Genomic DNA, 22,377 nt, shown 5'->3' on the forward strand with positions numbered 1-22,377 from the left:
AATGCTTACAAACTTACAATAGTCTACAAACTGCAATAATCTAGGATTTTCTCAAGGAAAAAAAAAAGTAGCTGACATTAGAAACAGGCTCAAGGGGAAATAGACGTGAAGAGAATAGGACTTCCTGCAACCAATTTTAAGCTTCAAACAAACAATTGTGCTCCAACATACATAAAATTCATCCACACCGAGATAACATTTGCGGGAGAGGGGCAAACAATTAAATGTTAAACATACCTCCAGGGTCCCCAAAAGTTGACCCAACATCCTCCTATTCCTATTAACCAATCTTGGATCCTCGTCTTTAGGCAAAACTCTAGGTTCCTTTACTTGATGATCAGCTCCCTAAAACACAATTCCAAGAGACACATCAAACCTTGTTCATCAAACTAAAAGCCAATTTAGTAAAACATGAAATCACATTTCCAAATCACTAACATTATCTGCCCGTAAATCACTGTTTTTCGCAGAACCTAATCGACTTTGCTGCAGAACAGAAGACCTTTGATCATTCTTGCTAAACGAAACCAAGACAGCAGCAGCTGAACCCTCATTTTGCTCTCCACTAACAGGATTTTTCCCTTCAGCCACTTCCCCATCACCATCCACCTTCAATTCATCAAATTTCACCCATAACACAAAATCGAGAACAAATTCCAATTTCAAATTAAACCCACAATTAATTTATGAACTTCAAGATTAGGGCACCACAAAATCATTTAACAAAAGAAAAATCAAAACCTTAACAACTGCAGAACACAATCGACGCTTGGCAGGAGGTTCATCCTTCAAATTCGTCCTATCAATCTACAATCAATCAATCAATTATTCAGAAAATCCGTTAATTTTTTAAACTTGATGAAACAACAAAACAAGAAGAAGAGAGTATTACAGGTCTGACAAAACCACGTTGATTGGGACCAAAATTTCTGGGAGAATTCCCAGAAAAACCTCCACGACGAAGCCCTTTTGGATCCCTAATACGCTCTGTAATGTCCAGAAAAAACAATTCATCGTCAAAATTGTGCAGAAATTTGAGGAAGCAGAAGTGAAATTGAGAAGAAAAAAGAAAGAAAACCTCGCGTTGTTGACGCTGCAAAGCTTCAAGCTCTTTGCGGAGCTCCTCTTCAGTCTTCTCGACGGTGACGTCCACCATTGTTGAGAGTTTAAGCTTTTGCTGCTGCTGGTGCTGCTCTTTCACCACTCTACGACTATATATATGTGTGTATGTGAAGTTGTTGATGGCAAGGTAAACTTGGAAAAACAACCCAAAAAAAAGAGTTTAAGTCTGTAAAGTGAATTGGGTTCTCTAAAACCCTCCTCCTTTGCCACACTCTTTATTCCCTTACTATTTACTAGTTCGAGGGTTACCGAGTTTATCTCGTGGTAATCAGATGCTTTATACTTTAATATTAATAATTAATTATTTGTACCGTTCTTCTTAACGGCAATGCTAGAGTTTTTACGTTTTTCAATGTACAAAATTACTTGTTTACTCAAGAGAGTAAGTTAAAGCTCATGCTTAGTGCTTGAAAAGCATTAAGGGCTACAAGAGCTTCATGAGCTAGTTCGACAGTTCATACTTGTAAGTCAGCAACTCGTCCAAAGGGCTTACAACAATGGCTGATATAGGCTCAAACATGATTTGAAGGGTCCTAGCTATACCATGCAGAAAAAATAAGAAAATGACCAGATAGATCATATCCCCTATATCGAGCACTCATTCCTCCAATCTATTGATAGAAAGTTGTTGTCAAACTAGGAAGACGCCTATATATAGGCAGAGTAAGGAAGAGGAAGTGAATTGTTAGCACAATACAAGGAAACTGCCCAGCCATAACTCGGTAAATTAAGAACCGATATTAAGGGAGTGTAACAACCCTTAAATCAACTCCAACAGTCAGAAATCCCTACAGTAAAAAAAAAAACGTATTAAATGTGGAATATTCTATTAACAAAGAAAGGAATAAAAAGTTTCTCCAAAAAAATAGAGGGCCCACAACCCACCCACACATCGCATTCCCCAAGGTCCGAGGCCCGACCCCACCTCTCACTTTCTCAACTAAGTAATATTTAAAATAACTTTAATTAAAATTTGCATGAGATAATTTAATCAAATTTTATGTTGTTTTATTTCATACTAGTGCTATTTTAATCTATCTTTACAATAATTATGTTTGTAATTTATTTTTTTCAGAGTTGAGAAAGATATTACTACGATAAAATCTCGAACAAAGAGCTTGGAACTAGAAGAAAAAGATTTGGATTAGCTAATTCGAATAAAATGGGCAAAAACAGAGTATAACAAGTTAACAAGCCACATAAAGAACATCGGTTTTTGTCTTTTTTTTTGAATTTTTTTTGAATTTTTTTTTAGTGCCATAGAAATTACGTTGTCCAACCTTGAAATAGAATTAATTACCCCTTTCAAACATCTTTCCCAGTTATATTTTCCCCTTTTAAATGTATACCAAATCCAGGCAAGACCTAAAACAGCTCCATATATACACTTGTACAAAATCGGAGTACAATAATAGTTTTTCTTTGCTGCAATAACTAAAGCTTGTTTATGCAACATCAATCTTCCTCATGAGGTGAGCACATTCAAGCGACTGAATGCTTACATTTTAGGCATACAAAATACACCACCTACATCCAATTCAAGACAACATGAGGATTCTATTGGCAGGTATCTGCCTAGCTCATACAATTAGCTTGAATCGTCCTAGAAACACAGCGACAAAGACTTATTATCCTCATATGCCCACATCTAACACCGCGAACAGCACTACTTATGTTGTCTAATAGTAACTGAAAAGACCTGTGTCTTCTAGCAGCCTTTCCTTGTACCTCATATGGCACAACTTGTGCTGGATAAATTCCTCTGTTCACAACAAAACAATATTAATAAACCAAAGACACTTCCAGCTGAAACAATACAAATAGCAAAGCCTATCAAACTCCAGGAAAACACAAAACCTAACTAGTAAGATAGACCATCTTTGAAATTTGAATACAATCAAAGTTCAGAAATTGTGGGAAGTAGTGACACTGTACTTTGTTACTGGTTATCTAAAATTTGAAAAGAATCAAATTGACTGTTCTAGCCTAATAAAAGGGCTTGTCCCCCAATCACCCGGTACTTCAAAGCCTCAGGAGAGCTTGTTTATCACCCAGTAGTTAAACTGTTATGACCCTAACTTACACTTCGTAATTAAACAGCCAAATAAAATTTTAATGAATCTCCCCCACCCCTACCAGCCACTTTAATTAAACCCTTACCTCCACAGCCCTGGCGAGTTGCAACCATTAATCCCCCCCCCCCTCCATCTCTCCCACCAAATAATGCCTAAATTTATAGAGTGATAAGGTCCAAATTCATCTTCTTATAAAATTCAAATTTCACGTGGCTTCTTATGAAGCTTCATCTGTGTGCTTATTCAACTTTTAGAGTCAAAATTCACTTGGCTCAAACACATTAAAGGCCCTATATACAAAACCTTTGGATCCATTCCATGTCATGGAATTACTTAGTGATCTATCTATTCTCCCCTAGTGGTCAATCTCATTCTCAATCAGATACAGTACGTGGCCTCATTCATCCCACAATTGAACCCAAATTAATGAAATTAGTTTTTAGTTTTCATAAAGAGTGATTGTTGCCTCTCATTGCATTAGATATATGCTAAAAATTGCCACAAAATGACATCATCTAAAAGAAAATGAACCAAGAACCCAAAAATGTACTCAATCATAAAATGCTGCTGCTCCTAAAGATGGCAACATAAGAGTTTTAAGGTAAGAGCACAATGGTGCATAACTTATAAAGCACTGGGTATTTTACCCATATCCGGATATCCCTCAAGTAGAAAATAGGGAGAAGCATAGGTAGGCAAGTGTTCATATAAGTTTACCTATTCAAACAAGTGATATCAATGCTCAAAGCCACTCTAGCACCATTGTTGAAATCCGTGAAGCACAATTGCAAATCAAGTTTTCCATCTGAAAATTTGACATAAAGAAAATCCATCTTTCAAACAGAAACTATTGAAAGGATATATTCCCAAGGATAAAAATTTAGAAAAGATTAGATGCAAATAGATCAATTGCCGAACTTGGTAAGAGTATGATCAAAATTAATTTATAGATAAAGAATGAAAACATTGCATTGTATAGCCTATTCTTATCTCTTAATGCTCCTAGCATCAAGGAATTTAAGCCACTTTTGTCAGGTTGGGGTTTGTAAGATATTAGTTCTTAATTAAAGAAGCCAAATCCATAAATAGGGCAAAGAAGAAAATAAAGGCACAAGAATCTAAAAGAGATCTTGAACACTACTTTGACCATTCATTATTTTTATTATATTAAAAACCTAAAGAAAAAAAACATTGAAAATATACAGACTCCACCGCACTATTTTACATGTTATAGTCAATTATTAATAGATTAGTAAAATTGATCTAAATATAGATTAGTAAAAAATGTTGTCAAACTTTATGAATGAATAGCATGAAACATCAAAACAATGCATGCATTGTAAAACAAAGATATATCACATACACTTGCTTTGTAAAATAACAACTTAACATAACAAAATGTCTACAAAATAAATTTTCAAGGATAACAAACATGCAAACTGAGATGTAAAGTGGGGCTTTCCCACTCAAACTTAAGTAAAACATACATTCCTTATTACATCAATTTACTACATCTATGCAACGAACCTGCAAGGACAAAGGTTAATATTAAGGCTAACACAAGGATAAAGAAGTTTAGGAGTTCATAATTATATTAATCAATGGCCGAGTAACTTTTGGGTTTTCAAAGCTACAAAAAGACTCAAACAAATAAATCTAATAGCTTTGTTACTTATTTATTACTTTGGCTCTATTTGATGATTAGCTAATTGATATAGCTACTTGTATTACTTATTTTACTAGGTGATTCTAAATACTTGATTGTGTAAAAGTGTTAGGTATATAGTTGTCAATTATTAGATATTTCAATGTATGTAATAACTGAAAAGCTAAATGTTCAATAAGCCAATTTTGAAAAAGCTCATATTTTGCGCTTTTTTAAAGTTTTTTTTAAAAAAAAGTATAAAAAGCTCTTTACATAAGCTATTTACCAAACACTCAAATTGGCTTTTTTATTTGGTCAAACCTCTAATGGCTTTCGATAACCTAAAATCTCTCCAATAAGCTCTTTACCAAACAAGGCCTTTCTCATTTTCTAATTATATTATCTTTGATTATCAATCTTTCTAATTATATATTTCCTCCGTTTTTATGTGATTGCATCATTTGGACTTTTGCACTATTTCCTAACTAAGTGGGATGTAGTCGGTGCCTATAAATACCCCTTGGCATATGGCATTCATTTGTTGGCAGAGATTTTAGGAGCTCTAGAGAGAATCCATAATTTCGTAAGCCACAATTAATAAAAAAGTGTTTCATAGTTGAGTGTGTGTGCTTGTGTTCTATCGTGTTTGTGCGTGCAACCTTGTTTACTTTGAGTGTGTGCGACTGGTCTAGACGCCATCACAGGCTTAGCCAATGAAAAAATCTAGCCTCAACAATTTCCCATGACGCATACCATGCTTGAGTTTTGTCAATTTTCCTAACAATATCAAGTTGAACCTCATATGGAAGGCCTGAACTACATCATGGACCCTTTTCCGCACTCTAAAGTTTGAGGACGTGTCCCATGTTGATGTTTCCAAACTCATCATCTTGTTGTAAGGTGTCAACCATCACCTTATTTCAACAAACATGTATCGAGTTGGCCAAAACTAAAACCTACTAGTCCAGTTGTCCTGACTCACACAGTCACACCCTCCTTGTCATTATGAGTCAACAACCCATTATTATAATCACCACATAGTACAGAGGAGGAATCACCTTCATCATCCACCTTTAATTTGCCCATTTTCCCCACTTCAAGCACATTAAATCTTGTTTCACCTTGGACGATTGTAGATGACCCTTATAATCACAGAAGATGGCCATACTAGGCAACTATTTTGTGAAGAACCTTGAGTATAGGGAACGGGTTGAACAAAACTAAAGGAATGTGATGAGTAAGTGTACAAATAAGTAGGGATCATATCTTTCTTACTGTACACTAGGTAGCAGTTTGGGCTTATCCTTCTAATGCGCCAGGAAGTGGAGTCACTCCTAACACACAAAAGTGCTTTACCAAGTTTCTACTAGAATTAAAGACCTACAGGAGATAAATAAATAATTCAGCAACTTATCCAGAGATTAATTTCCAATTTCTGCAATAGTTTTGAAGAAATAAGCTACCACGATTCAGCATCCTTGGAAGAGGTCAATATTTCTAATTATGTCCTGTATATATCATGCTATGAATTGTTTCTTGCAATTTTTTTTACTGATTTTTTCCTATGTAGAAGATGATATTCCCATACCTAGACATGCTAACGCAGTTGCATTGATTTTACAGCATATTAATTTTTTGTCATCATTCAGTTTCCTAACTCCAACTTCACTCATCAATGCTAATCCTTCAATAACACCAGACAGTATTCCTATGTTAAATTCTTAAAAACTCCCATCAGCAATCATAGAGTACAGTTCTCAGGAAGCCAAAACGAAACAACTTAAATTATAAGTACAAGGATATATACCTGATGGCTGTGAAAATCTAGTATTGGTGAGATTTCTAAGCTCAACCATGGCTAACTCAACTTCTTCAACAACATCAAGCAGATTATGCAAAAGTGAAGAGCTTTTCTGCACAGATGAAAGCAAAACTAAAAACAATTAACATGTATTACTGCTATAAAACCTGCAAGCATGAAATTTCATGATATTTTTGTAAAATAAAAATAAAAATGATTATCATGTCTAGCATCATCAACTTCCTACCAGTTCCATGAAATTGACAATACCAATAAGTTACCTCAAACATTGTATCAACCTACATTCTGACTAAAGTACTATCAGTTTCAAAACTCTTTCAAAAACAAACTTTATTCTTTTAGCGTTAAGATTAGTTCCACTTTGGCAGTATTGCGGGAATTCAAGAGTCAGCAAGTGAACTTGTTACACTTTAAGGGTTCGATTTTTAAAATGTTACTGCGTACACATCAATTCTAACTATTTTTAATAGAATAACCAAACTAGTATTAAAAATGAGAAAATTAAGGATATTAGGTCAGTAATTTAAGAACAATCAATTTATGCGCACATTGATCGAAATTACATGGTTAACAATGGTATCTTTTTACAGGAAACACTCCTTTTCACTGGTAAATAAAAAATAAAATATATCAAACAACAAGAAATGAAGTGATGAGATATATTACGCCATTGTTATAAATATATTTCTCTAGTATGCTCTTACTAAGTCTTTAGGTGACAAGAGTTACATCACGTAATCAATTTCACTGCTAATAGATAGTGGAAAGTGGCTTTGATGGGGCATATTCTGTGTGATCTATCTCAGAGACGTGTAGATATGCCTCAGACACAACATATGAGAACTTAGAGAATTTGATGAATTACTGTAAGCTATCTTTGGTTACTTCAAGAAAGTTCAGAATTTTAATTAGTAATTCTTCAGTCAAGATGTGTTAGAATATGAAGAAAAAGTCATTGCACAATATTAGGTTAAACAAGCATGAATTATATAAGAAAACTTGGAAGAATTAGATGAGATTTCAGTCTACTACACATGAGAATAAGTATCAGGCTCTCAGCAAAATATAGAAAAAAACATCACATAATTTGCACTTTAGCTGGCATCATTTCAGATCTGAGATCACCATGAAACCTGTAGCCATATTGGCTTAAACAACCTCTAATCATAGGTAGATTTCTGTTCAAGTTTAACATTCAAGTTACTTTAAAAAAATTTAATTACCAAATTTAATACAGATATACTAGATATAAGTAGCAAGCATGTTAAGCCAATGAAAAGTCAATAACAGATAAGTGACCAAAGTAAAAAAAAATTGTGTATGCAAGTTGGAGACAGCACACAGAAGAAAGCAGCTGGTGAAGCTTACCTGTGTTTCTTGCGCGATAGTCTTTGTTCCGGAGTATGCAAGGTTAGATTCGCAACATAAAACAAACGAAAAAGCAGTGGAGGCATCCATGCCATGGAACATCTGATTCAAACAATAGAGAGAGACTTGAGGAAAAGCAAGCTGATGTGCAAATTGGTTGAAAATACCAAAAAAGCAATCACACTTCAGGAGACACTCACCTTAGAGATCTTCACATTGTTCAATACATTTGATATAAATAAGCCGTAGGTAGAGATCGACTTCACAATGAACCTGTAAGCAATCAGAAGAAAATATAATCGCATTTTGATAAAGTGCTGAGATTAAGAAAATACTATATCACATGAGAGCACTAACTTGGACATGAAACCAACCTCTGGGACATTATGCCACCATAATCGAACAGAATATTTGGCATTTTATCCATAGCCTTTACGTTGCCAACTTGACATAGCTAGTGACATTAAATATACAGCAAATCAGATACAGTTTAAAGTAGATTATTGATTTGTTGGCAAACGGAAAAAAAAAAAATATTTTTAAACCTGAAATTCTGACTGCAGTGATTTACATTCAACCCTCTTGTTGAGAATATTTTTAACATGCACTGTTGTTTCAATGCAGGTTTGATCCTTCACCGCCTTAATATAAGCGTGGTAGGATTTATTTAAGTTCCTTATTTTTCTTTCTGACACTTCTAGGTCCTTCCTCAGTAAAGGAATTTCAGCAGCAACCTACACATAGCCCGAACAGGACCAAATGAATATAAAAACTTCATAGATTTGAAATTTAATAAAGTAAAAGAATCGAGGGCCAAAAGGACTACATCAGAATCAAATGACAGAAAATTGCAAGATTTTCATGCAAAGAAAACTACAGAAGACGGTAGACACATAAATCAAACCACATTCGTGTAAAGACAAATAAGATAAATAATTTTATCCCACACGTGACATCTATTGTAGCTCAGTTGCACAAATTCTGTCATGCCAAACCCAAAACCCAAATATTCTGTCAGAGAATTTCTTCAGAATAATCGCTCTGTAAACCTCTTGACATAAACATAATTGTACAAGAAATGTTCCAAATTTACCACTCCAAACATCTAACTGCAAAGCCACCTTACAACAGGAAAAAAATAAATAAAGAAAAATTAATTAAAAAATTAAAATTAGATAGATTTCCCAAGAATACATGTGCTTCCAACAAGAGTTCTCTAGTTTTCTTTATGGTAAATGACTAGAACAAGAAAGCTCACCTACCGAATGTCCTTGGAGCTCAAAGACACAGCCAATTAATCTTGAAATACAGCCAAAGTCCTTGGTCTAGACGTGTTTTGTTCAGAGAACCAATATGCACAACACTCTATTAGGAGAACTAACAACCACGGTTTCTTTGACTTTTATTGCAAGAACTCCACTTCATACACTTGGAAACATTAATCCAACCATAATTTTGCCATATTCAATAAAAGGACCTCTTATATAATTCTCATCTTTCTATATATGAGGCTCTAAAAATAACAATTTACATCACTGTAAATTCACTTTTTTTAAGAAAGAAACCCAGGACGCTAACTCAAGAGACAGATATCACTCAAGATACTAACTAAAAGAGACAGATATCACTCTTACTGGATATTTAGTTGCACAAACTTGGCTGAAAACAATCAGAAGTCAACTAAACCTAATGTATGAGCCAAGATTTTTTGTCTATCTGATTTGATATATCCTGTAGAGCTACCTAGGATAACTTGCATACTATTTTCAACCCATCTTCTTCTATTTATGTTATATGTTGCAGTTTAGAATGGAACTTTAATCTGTCTTCTCATTTTTTTAAACAATAGTGGCTGTCAAAGTATGTCCAGATGCTACATCTCAAGCCAGGTGTTCGTAGCATGTGTACATGACATGTGAAGGATAGTCAGAAACATGAGAATTAAAGATAGAAAATTGTGTACAGTGACATTACCTTGGTTAACTATTAGGTTTCCCCACATTCTCCATATCTGCTGGCTTATTTTTGTTTCATGTATTGAACACGCTAGAAAGAGAGAGGCATTATGTAATGGAACACTAAAACATTGAATTCGTCAAATTGAAAATTGCTGATTTTACAGTGCAATTCAGATTAGGTATGAGGTTAGCCAGCCCGTAAACAAGAAAAAAGACCCTCAAAAAATCACAGTAGAGTAGTAGACGACTAGAAGTCCACCAACCAGCTGCTTGAAAAAATGCATATTGAACTTTTGTCTTTACAATACATATAGGACGATCCTAAATTTCTTATAGAAAACAATTGATTTGAACAACAAATTTTACAAGGCATACATATTTATTGTACAAAAAGCTATATATAATAGAAAAATAAAACTTTCTGACTGATGACATAATAGACCATGGAACTAGTCATTTAGTTACAGAACACTCGTTCTGCAACAGATTTTGGATTTGATGTTCTAGAAATTCTCATTACATAATGCCTCGACATAATTCAAGTCTTTCACCCCGCGTGGTCTGTAACATATGGTCCACATGTGAACGTTCATTACCCATTACATTCGTATACAATTGACCAGAAATATTTTTGTGATCAGTTACGTTTATAAAAATAAAACACACTTCCTCCATTCTTTTTTAGATGACACATTTCTTATTTATGTTTGCCAAAGCACAAGTTCAACAATTCATACCTCTAATTATGTTTATGACTATGTAAACACTTATACAAAATTGATATTATTATAAAAGTATATATATAGATGACTCTAACACGATCCCAAATGATTGAGTTTTATCAATCAATCAATCAATCGAAGTGTTAATCCCATAAGTGGGGTCAGCTACATGGACCAAATTTGATTATTCCGTATAGTCATCGACAAAAATCTTCCTCCTCCATCCTTTAAGATCCAATGCTTCATCCTCATGCAAATCCATATACTTCATATCCTTCGTAACTCCTTCCAAACAAGTCATTTTAGGTCCCCTCTCCCATCGTTTAACCCCTCCATGGTCCACTCTTCCACTCTTCGAACCGGTGCACCCTCGGGTCTCCGTCTTACATGCCTAAACCAACTCAGGCGATTTCCCCTTAGTTTGTCTCCAATGCCTGTCACCCCTACTTTCTTGCGAATAACCTCATTTCTGATTCTATCTCTTAGAGCGTTCCCGTACATCCACCTTAACATGCGCATTTCCGTAACCTCCATTTATTTAATGTGCTCCCTCTTAGAAGCCCAACATAACTATAAATCACAAAACCTAGTCAACATAGAATTCACGAATAGTGTCAATTGTCAAAACGTGAACTAAAAAAGAACGGAGGAAGTAATATTTTAAGGATTTTTTTGTTCATCAAATATGTTATCTACTCATATTATGATAAATTTAGTTATATTGTGTTCAAAGAATACTTTTCAAACTTATAAAGAAAATATAAACAAGGCTCAAGCCCATTAATGTAATATTTTTTTAAGAAATATACACCTTAGCAACAATCCATTCTAAATGTCCATTATAAGTCATTTCCGTGACAACGCAACCATTACCATGATCGCATATGAGATTTTTTATTTTTTATTTTATGTAAAAGACTATTGATGATTATTTATTAATGTCAAAGACTATTGATGATTAAAATAGCATGATATTCATGATTCGCATAGTAGCACAACAAACACACAAATAATACCCTAAAACATCAAAGCAGACTTTCTAACTATCACAGTTATTTAAAAGATCATACCAAACTCTTTTTGCTAAGATCAATAGGACAAGATACTGGTTCAACATCCCTTCGAACACTTATGCAAGAATCTTGACAACTAGATATCAGCATTTTTGTTTCTTCAACTCTAGAATTCAATTGACAAACTCGGTCCTGCATACAAAAATTTGGGCGATAAAACGGACAAAAGATGAAAGAATACGGAGCTGAATTTAAGGATGAAAAAAGAAAATGAAAATTGATACCGATAATCTTTTCTGCTCAAGATGCATCAGCTGTAGTTTTGCTTTTTGATATAACGATTTGTAAAGAAGCAACTTTGTGTCCACCAATCTACATTTGTATTCAAATAAGAGGATGTCAAAGATTGATTAGCAAAAGCAACCACTCTACCACTTAGGATAGCTAAATAATTCACCTTTTGATTTGAAGAAAGCTTGCAGAGTCGAATGCTTTCTGAGGCAGACAAGTAAAATGAAAAATGAAATTCATACTCATATGCAGTTATTTTAGCTAAAGAAACATATTTCTGTAGTATGAAACACAATAAAGCTTGTATGAAGTTGACCAAAAACAGACCTGAGAGCATATGTCCCGATGAAGCAGCTCATAACTTCTCATCTTCTCTAGATGGACCAAAATATCATTCAGAATACTGATCTGTAAGGAACAGAGATATAAAGAGTCTATTCAGGATTTCAGAAAGGTAAAAAAAGGGATCACAAGCCCTCAAACATTGAAGCTATAATGTATAATCATTCAATAGGGAATACAAAGGGGAGGGGGGGCGAATCAACACTGCTGATGTTAAAAAAAAAACATGGAAATAACAGATTGCCGTAAGAGAAAACATGCCTGAGCCAAATCCAACTTGTCAATCATTGAAGGCATCAGTTTGGTCATTCCACGAAAGCTGTTCAAAACCTACAAGGTTAATGGTTAAAAGAAGTGTCAAATAAATTTGGAGAATAGTACGCTATACACCATTTTCTTTCAGAAAAATCATAAAGCTACTCAAGATGAAACCATAGGGGCGATAGGGCGCACGCTATTACATCAACCCAATCTCTTGCTGTTATATCACCTCCTATGCTTTGAAATTCCTTGCTATCTTCCTCATTGTGCTTCTGATCTTTACACAATTTTGGTTTACGCTGTAATGAAGTGATTTCATCATTGTCATTTTCAGCTTCATCAAATAATTTTCTCTTTAAAGTTGAAGAGTTATCACTGCCAAATATATCAGATGATTTCTGCAAGGGTTGGTCATTTTCATCATGTTCACTGGCACGCTGATAGGATCTAGGAGTCAAGACTGTGACTCCAACAATTGCATTATCTACTAACCATGGCTTCTTCTGAAACAAGCTACAAGATTGCTCTTCTTTAAGATTTTCATACACCTGTTCCACCACATGTAATAATAAGAGGGCAAGAGACATAGGAATATTATCATCATGAGCTGACAAAATATAATGGTAAGGGAATACATAGGCTGATGACATCCATGGCCAACAAATCAAGAATAGGCAGACCCAAAACAAACAAATGAATACATACAGACGTACTACATTTGACCTGAAATCTGACCTGAATGGGCAACTCAATTAGATTATTATCCGAAGATGGAGCAGAACCAATTACAGATTTCATGGTTTCCTCTGGGAGTGCCCTTGCAGAAATGGTTTCAGTGTCAAGATTGGCACTTCTGATAACTAGTTTTTTTGATTCAGAGGCCTTATTAGAGCACATGGATTCATCATTTTGCATCTCCTGGGAAGCAATTTCGAAATGTTTGATTTTAGAAGAAGATCTCTTAGCCTCTTTCTTTCTTTCAGCAAGTAAGGAATTATGATTTTCAGATCTTGAAACTAAGTCATCTGCCTCCAGCAATATGTTTTGGTCTAGGCTTAAGCTTAACTCAGCCTGCTGGTTCAGATTTTTAGAAAGACATCCTTGATATAGTGGAGAGGCTGACACCTTCCTTTCCACACTGGTCACAGGAGAAAATACAAAATGATTAGGCATCCCAGTTTCCTCGTGACTTTTCAAATCATTGAATGTGATCTCTGGCATAGAGAAATCACTTCTGGTAGATACTACAGTTTCATTGGTACAACTGTATGTCGACACAAAAGGCTCTACACTTTTTTCTTTTGAAAGTGCCAGAGGAGAAACACTAAAACTAGTAGACTTTGTTGATTTATCATGAGTACATGAAGCTGCATGCAAAGATGACAATTCTGCATCTTTAGCTTCTGTGTAACTTGCACACTCAGCATTTCTTAATGTGGTCCTCACATTATACATCCCCGTATTGCACATACTCTGCAAGTCTCCAGAATCCTCAGCAACAATTGAAAATCGTTTGTCCAAGCAAGCAACAGGAACAGCTACCAAAACATCATTGCTTCCACATTTCAAAACTTTGTTTCGGGTTAAGGAACTGTGTACAGATTCTGATGGCAGTCTAGAAGGATTACCCTCGGCCTTTGAAGCAGAAAAAAATGGAAAAGCTTCAAGCCTTTGGAGCCTAGATGCACCTTTCTCAAAAGAGGATGCGCTCAAGACATGTTTACTTCCTTTGTCACGTATATTCTTTTCAGACAGAATGAAATTTGATTTATCATTTGGTGACACCCTAAATATCTGTCTACGTTTAGCAAGCAATGAAGAAACAGAGCCAGCAATTGACTGCTCATGATTCAAAATAGATCGTGAACGTGTTGGAGGGGATAGGTTCCCATTAGCTTCCACTGCACCTTTCCTTGCTTCGTCATCTTTGTCAATTGGCATGACCTGCCAACAAGCATAACATTTCCACTGTTATTGATGTAATGAACCAAGAGATCATGGAAGACACCTACATACCAACACCCTAGTTTTCCAATTATCCAATTAGAACCAGAAAAGAAATAGGCAAACAAATCGAGAAGATGTTTCTAATACTAAGCAAACTAAACCAGACCAGAATTAAAATAAATTAAGCATCAATAATTCACCAGTCAACCCTCATCTATCTTTCCTGTGACGTATATTCAAGGTATCACTACCAGCTAACGCAGTGATTCTTCAAAGCAACCTTTTCTCAAAAAGGTTAACAAAAATTTCACAATCTGTCACACAAATTTCCCCATGCTTCACCAAATGACAGAATTCAGGTGATTTTGCAATGGTAAGGAACAAGTTAGCACTCCAAAAAAGAACATTTACATTGTTATTAAAAGCTTGAAATGCCATCTAGCTTGGAATACAGTTTTAATGTGACAATAAAATTCTGGTTCATAAAAAAATTAGTATTAACCTTGCTGAGTCCCCAGAATAACCCACCTCTTTTATTCACTCAATTTTTTTCAGCTGCAGATGCAAGATCGAATCTCTTCAATCGAAGCTTCCGGCAAAGAAAAAATGAATACATGAGAAAATTTCCCACAGAAAACAATGTGGAGAACACCGAGTTTAAGAAAAATAAGCTCATTTTCTTTTCCCTATCTCAATTTCCTGAGCGCAAACTAAATTAAATCTGAATTTTAGGACAAGTGCTTGAGCATTTCAATGTAAAGCCAATTCAAAAATCTGACAATCAAGAATATGGAAATATAAAATCATATTAAAAGTAAAGTGGAGAGAAACAGATAGCTAGAGAATAACTCTCACTAACACTATAAACAAGCAAAATTGATTATAAACCAAGAAGAAAATTCCAAGTGCATCAGATTTATTAAATTGACTATTGGACATGATAGTTGAACTTGTGGATCGGAGTTTTTCTATAAACGAGACAAGGTCATCCATTTAGAAATGATGTATAGCTACTCCAGATATTCTACAAAAAGAAACCAAAACTTACATTTGTCAGAAGAAATGGAGTTTTACTCTGATCATCAGAAAAGTGTGCAGGAAACAAGTCATCATCCATGTTGATTGAGGTATTATGAGATGTCTCAGCAAGGATACCATGAAGAATACCATCATTTCCATTATCAATATTTACAAGAACTGCAGAGTTTGCACCATCAGATGCCTTTTCCCCATCAGAAATATGGTGGGCAACTTTTTCATTATTGTCTAGATCCAGAACTTCACATCCATTTTGGTGTGAACCAGATTTAGCATCTGCTGTACAGGATTTTTTAGAGTTTGAACATTCAACTTGACTGGTAAGAGGGACAGTCCCCACATCCTTACCACGTCCATCTTGGTGTAAACCAGATCTAGCATCCGCTGTAACGGATTTATTAGAGTTTGAACATTCAACTTGACTGGTGAGAGGGACAGCCCCCATATCCTTACCATCTTCGGTCAATAATACATCCAATTCTTGAGGTAGCTTCCCGTAATCATAGATGCGTTGGTATTCTTCCACGATGCTCATGTCATCTGAATTGCCACTACCATTAACTTTATCAGCAAGCTGAGAATCAGAGACTCGCTTTTGGGAATCGGACAGTACCATCAAATCCCCACCACTTGTGGTGCTGGACATTTGGCCAGAAGTTCTCTCACCGAATGGCAGACGGACTGCAGTAGGTGTTTTAAACTCTCCTCCAGAATCTGATCTTGCCAAACTGCGGAAGTGCATAGAAAAGGCTGTAGAATCCATAGTAAGATCATGGTTTTCATCAGAGGCTGCAGAATCTGATAATCTTCCAGGTTTAATAAAATCAGCTGATACAGGTCCGAAGAAATTATCTTCTGCAATGACAAATGAAAGCTAGCTTAGCAGAGATTGGAGAGAAGGGAAAATCTATCCACATTGATGTTCTCATCACACTTAATTAAAATATAAGAGCCTGACACTACAAGAGCAATGAATTTAACTCCAAAGAACCTCACATTGCAAAGAGAACAGGAATCAGCAAAAAGTATAGATGATCATTATCATTATTACTAACATCAGGTGAAATAAATTTTAATTCTGGAAGAAAAATAAAAAAAGGGGATTCCATCGTAATATAAAATCAAGTGAAACCATTCAGAGCATAATGCAACTTTTTACTATACTGGATTTCTAACATAATTCATTCAATGTGATTTCTAGCATCATATATTGTCCTGCTTCTTTGATTTTTTGTTGGGTTATTACTTTATTTTATTTATTTTCTCAGGAACAATGAGAAAGCAATTCTCATCAAGGACAAATATGTACCATAGGAACAAAAATTGTCCATGAGAGAGAGAGAGAGAACTCCCCAGATGATTTAATAGAAGGAAACAAATATATATGTAAACAACTGCACCCTCACCAATCAATGCACCTGAAGCTGCTTGATGTTTTCAGATTTGGTAGGTAAGCTCCACCAGAATGCCCGGAAAACGACAAATTATCCTTCCGTTTATAAATATACTATGTTTTAGGCTCTTTTAGCTATTTATATTGTTTCAATACATAATCATTTGACAATATCAAGGAAACGTTAAATGTTCTTCATAATGTTACTATAACACTAGATATTTATGCTATTAATGCAATACAAAATGTCATACTTTACTTGCCTCATATTTAAAAATCAAGAAAGTATATTACACATCCAAAAAAAATGTATCCTTTCCATACAAACCTATATGCACCAGCCGAAATGTCAAATAGAATTATAGAAACTCAGAAGATCTGAGGCATTTTGTTTCTACAAGACACATTGCAAATGATGCTCAGTAGTGTTGCAAAAGTGATTTTATAGCCACCCAAAAAACAGGGATTTCATAATTTTATGACATTCTCAGCCCTCATGCAAATTTCTTGGAAAATTCGACATGGCTGAAAGGACTGAGTGCTTCTAACAACTCCTTTTACCTATTCAAAAACCAATTAGTATTTTTTTTTCTCCTTTGTTAAATTGTCACTTAGGATTAACTTTGAATGCATATATCTCCCAAACGATAAGTGATTTTGAGGTGATTCAAGTTGGAGGTCATAGCTTGTTTCAAGAGCTTTCCAACGATAGGTCATATGCCCAATTCTGATAAGAAACGAGAAAGTTATAACCGTTTTACGAAAACCTGACGAAGCGCTCGCCGGGCCAAAAAAGCCTAGACGAGTAGGGCGTTTTTTTGGGTCTGTTTTAAGCTTACATGTTTTATGGAATTTTTCCTAAAACTACATTTCTTCTATGACGGCTATTTAAGGATACTTAAGGAACAATTTAGGGTTTTATTAGGGTTTCTTTGTGTTATAAAAGGACCCTTTAGGTGATCAATTAGATCACACCTTAGAAGGCCATTAAGATTTAAGACTTATTGTATTATTCTGTAGCTCTTTCTCCATCATAGTGAAGAAGCTCTCGAATTCCCCACCCGTGGATGTAGGTCTAATTTGACCGAACCACGTAAATCCTTGTGTTCTTTGTTTATCTTCTTTATTGCTTTTCTCGTTATTAATTTTAATTGACTTGTTCCTCATTAATCAAACAAAATTATATCCTTATTTCCTAACATCCTTCAACCCCTTTCCATTAATTTTCTCCCACAAAAATATTAAATTCTGCAATTGGCACATCGAGATTATCTTAGTTTGTTGCCAAATTGTAACAATTGACACCACTTGGCAGTTGGCAGTTGGCAGTTTCACAGGTTCTAGTTGATTATGCATGATCTTGAGTTCTTGACCAATAAAAAAGTGTACCCAAGTTTTTCACAATTTCTCAATGCATGTAACAATTTACTTGCTCCACTCAGAATCAAGGTCATGTATGTCCAGATTAACATATCTCATTTCCTAGAATGGTGAAAACACTCAGAAAAAACTGAGTAATGAGGAGAGTGTAGGAATACTATAACAATTTTCTAGTCATTTCTTTGATCATTAGGAAATTAAGTCATTTGCGAAAAGCTGAAACAACTTATTTGATAATAAAGATCTACATTTTTTCTTATTCATCCTCGTCAATACATCATCACCTTATCCCTTCTCCTCTACTTCATCCCCCAACACCATTATTTATTTATATTTCTTTATGCTCATCTTTCTCTAATCCCAGGCTCCTAGCACATTGTTAGGGTCAATCCCTTCTGCTAATATTTTAGAAATACATTTCAACGGATAAAGCAATCCAAAAGACCAAAGTTACGTAATTCCACCACCCTTGTTTGGTTAAAAGTTTGCATGGTTCTATTTTTAACTCCACCAAAGTGAGATTTCCCATAATTGGCAAATATTTGACAAATTGAAAAATTAGTAAATGAGATCGACCATGGGCTTAGAACAATTCATAAATAAGGAAGCAAGATAGAAGTGTGGAAACAAGTTTTAATTTGAAAGAAACAGACCATTTTACAATAAACACACCTTAACTAAGAAACTAACTTCTGTTTGCAAGTTTGCATCTTTACTCAATCTAACCATCTTTTCTTTTTTCTTTTTTTTTTTTTTTTTTTTTTGAGGAAATCTAACCAATATCTTATTCTAAAGGTACAGTACAAAAAATATGAATAAAAGAAATTGAATTTTTGGTGTTGCTTCACAAGTAAGAAAGCTAAATCTGTAGAGTAAAGCAATTCAACAATTGACTTAATTTACCAAAGACATCCAAAATGAAATCAAAGGTTTTTAATCACTCATCTCAATTTTCATTTCTCAAACCAAAAACAAAACAATACACTAAAAATATATACTGGACCACTTGACTAAAGATCTAATCTCTTCCATACCAAACTGACATGAAAGATTTACTTTTTTGTTGGGACAACCTCAAAACCAGATTGGCAAGAGCCTACTCTCAAATTCAGCTAATCCACCTATGGAAAGCTACTAAGTAATAACATGTACTCGACTTCAATTTAGGAGTAATCCTCTAGTTAAGTAAAAAGTTGGGAAACAAGAAGCAAAAAGCTTGGTTTAAGGAGTTGAAAATGAAAATAACTAGATATGCAAATCCCAGATACGCCAATTAGCCATAACCCAAACACAATAGGTCTATAGCCCATTAATGGAGATTTATGGACATGCTTCTATGAAATACCTTACATCCTTTTTCTCCTAATTCAAAGCAATTTGGAAAAAATATCATAGAAAATGTTTTAAGCAGAGCAATTTAATAAGGAAAAAAAATAACAAAATCATTTAGCATGCTTTCTTGATCATGTTTGCAGATGTGGGTTCAGCAAAATCACAGCAAGTAGCATACTCTAGTCTCCTTGAGCAACTCCTTGACATGCAAACTGCAAAGAGGATGTGAAGAAAAGCACAAGGCCAGTTTCTACATCTTCCACTAACACCTAACTTTTATAAAGCCTAAGCTCTGGCACAATTTTTTATCATGTGTCTTACTACAGCCAAAGTTCTGGATAGGAGGAGCAAAGGACTATGCCTTAATTAAAAGGCTAGTTGCACAATATCATTCGTAAAACATATCATTCTATATTCTAACATACAGATTCTATTCACGATCATATCACTTTATTTCGCAATTACTCTAGCCATACATTTTAGGTTGACACCAAATGTCACACTTATATCAAGGCACGGTCCTATCAACATGGTCACAGGCTCACGGGGACTAATTTACAAAGTTTGTGCAACCATGAAAAAATGAACCTCTCTCTCACACACACGGATTTTACTTTGCTCATGGCACATCAAATCCATAGCATGACCCAACATACCAATATTTCATTACTCACAATTTCACAAAGCGTCTAAATGCACCCACCAAAAGCAGGTTCTTACCCTTAAAATTGCGACGAGACTTAGTTAGCCTTACCCTTTTAATTGCAACCAGTTTTTTGTAAGTGAGTTCAAATCAAGGAAAGGTCATTAAGACATCTATCTTACTTCATTGTAATCAATATTCCCAAATAAATATCAATCATAGACTTTCAACTTCAATTAAAATAGACATAAAAAGAAATATAGGGGAGAGAAAATCTTGCCATCATTGGAAGTAGCGGACCCAAAGCAGCTACCCGGGGACGGCGACTCAAAAGGCCGTAAAAAAGAGGTCTCCACCGCAACCCCGTCATCATCACCACCACCATTATCAAAATCATCATCATCGGCAAGCAGCGCCCTAATCTCTTCACTCTCACTCCTGTGCAACAATCCATTGTTGGAACCCTCAACATCCGGAGGTGTATCGCACTCTTCATCCCTAATAAACAAGTGAATTGCAGTGGTTTCAGCAAAGCTCACTCTCCTCGATCTCGAACGCCTCTTCTCTAATGCAATCGTTTCTTCTCCTGTTTTAGTGTTACTGCATTTCTCATCAGGCTCCTTCGACGCCATTGTTGCTTTCTTCTGCTTAGATCATCCAGAAATTAAGAATTTAAGTGATGTTAGGGTTTAAGAAGGAATTAATTTGGGGATATTTTGGGTTTTAGGGTTTTTGATGTTTTGAGTTCAAGTGATATGAGATGAACTGAAATCGTTAAGGAATACGGTTTTGTGCGGGAAAGATGTGTGTGTTTGAAACTTTGAAGTTTGAACTAATGAAGCCGTGAAACTGTGAAAGTGATTCGGAGTAAGCTGAAAACCATGCTGGATTGATGGGTAAATTGGAAAATACGGAGTACAAGTTTATATCTCTAAGGAGGTTAGGTCCCGTACTATGCAAGGTAATTTCACGAGATTTTATTTTTGTTATAAAATTAGGTCAAATTAGAAAATAACACCTGTCAAAAAAAGAGTTTTATTATAACACCACCAAAAATCCCAAAATTTTGGTTTCACCACCCACTAACGGACTTTTGAATGAAAACCGTTAGTGAGGCCCGCCATGTACACGTGTTAGTTGTTTATTGGTTTATAAAAAATAAAAAAAAATAAAAAAAAAAAAAAAAAAAAAAACTAACCCCCTAACCCAGCCAGCCCCAGAAACCTCCTCCCCTAACACCAGCACCGCCCAAGCCAAGCCAAGCCAGCCGCCGGAACCCCTATTTCCCAACAAACCCCATCGACCCACCAACCCAACCACCACCGTAGCCCCCCCGCAAAGCTAGAATTAAACCCAGATTTGCGGGTGTTAGGGGAGGAGGTTTCTGGGAATATCGGTTACAGGGGAGCAAGTTTCGGGGGCTGCCGGCATTATGGGAGGAGGTTTCGGGGGTTTTCGGTGTTAGTGGAGGATGTTTAGGGGAATGTCGGTGTTAAGGGAGGAGGTTTGGGGGTTGTCGGTGTTAGGGGAGGGGGTTTAGGGCGGTGCTGGTGTTAGGGGAGGGGATATCGGGCGGTGCCGGCGTTAGGGAAGGGGTTGTCGGTGTTAGGGGAGGAGGTTTTTGGGTCTGGCTGGGTGTTAGGAGGGTTCCGGCGGCTGGCTTGGCTGGGGCAGGTGGTGCCCGTGGTGGGGCTGGTTGGGTTAGGGGTTAGGTTTTTTTTTTTAAAAAAAAAAAATATCTTTTTTCTTTTTTTTTTAAAAAACCAATAAACAACTGACACGTGTACATGGCGGGCCCCACTAACGGATTTCATCCAAAAATCCGTTAGTGGGTGGTGAAACCAAAATTTTGGGATTTTTGGTGGTGTTATAATAAAACTTTTTTTTTTACAGGTGTTATTATCAAAATCGGGGTCTTTAGCAGGTGTTATTTTCTAATTTGGCCTAAAAATTATATGGACATAATACAATTACTTGTATATTTATTCCGTTCTTCTTTGTAGTAGATAATGTGATAAATCACTT

At 35.5% G+C, this 22,377-nt stretch overlaps 1 protein-coding gene and 1 long non-coding RNA gene across 2 annotated transcripts; both read right to left on the reverse strand.

The window, feature by feature from the left end:
- Positions 1-302: 302 nt before the first annotated feature.
- On the reverse strand, positions 303-1,353 carry LOC110735148. The gene is made up of 5 exons (XR_002514012.1): positions 1,079-1,353; positions 893-987; positions 742-807; positions 439-609; positions 303-345 (listed from the first exon to the last, which is right to left on the reverse strand). It is a non-coding gene; the product is annotated as an uncharacterized LOC110735148 (long non-coding RNA).
- Positions 1,354-2,483: 1,130 nt separating this feature from the next.
- Positions 2,484-21,955, reverse strand: LOC110735149. The gene is made up of 16 exons (XM_021915307.1): positions 20,633-21,955; positions 15,615-16,459; positions 13,355-14,563; positions 12,820-13,167; positions 12,620-12,688; positions 12,344-12,424; positions 12,183-12,220; positions 12,010-12,097; positions 11,783-11,917; positions 8,578-8,766; positions 8,407-8,486; positions 8,233-8,305; positions 8,033-8,134; positions 6,650-6,755; positions 3,915-4,002; positions 2,484-2,884 (listed from the first exon to the last, which is right to left on the reverse strand). Exons 1-16 carry the CDS (start codon positions 20,982-20,984, stop codon positions 2,698-2,700), a joined length of 3,990 nt encoding a protein of 1,329 aa, XP_021770999.1. The 5' UTR covers positions 20,985-21,955; the 3' UTR covers positions 2,484-2,697.
- Positions 21,956-22,377: the final 422 nt, after the last annotated feature.

Source organism: Chenopodium quinoa, unplaced genomic scaffold (assembly GCF_001683475.1).
Source record: "Chenopodium quinoa cultivar QQ74 unplaced genomic scaffold, ASM168347v1, whole genome shotgun sequence".
Lineage (NCBI taxonomy): Eukaryota > Viridiplantae > Streptophyta > Magnoliopsida > Caryophyllales > Amaranthaceae > Chenopodium > Chenopodium quinoa.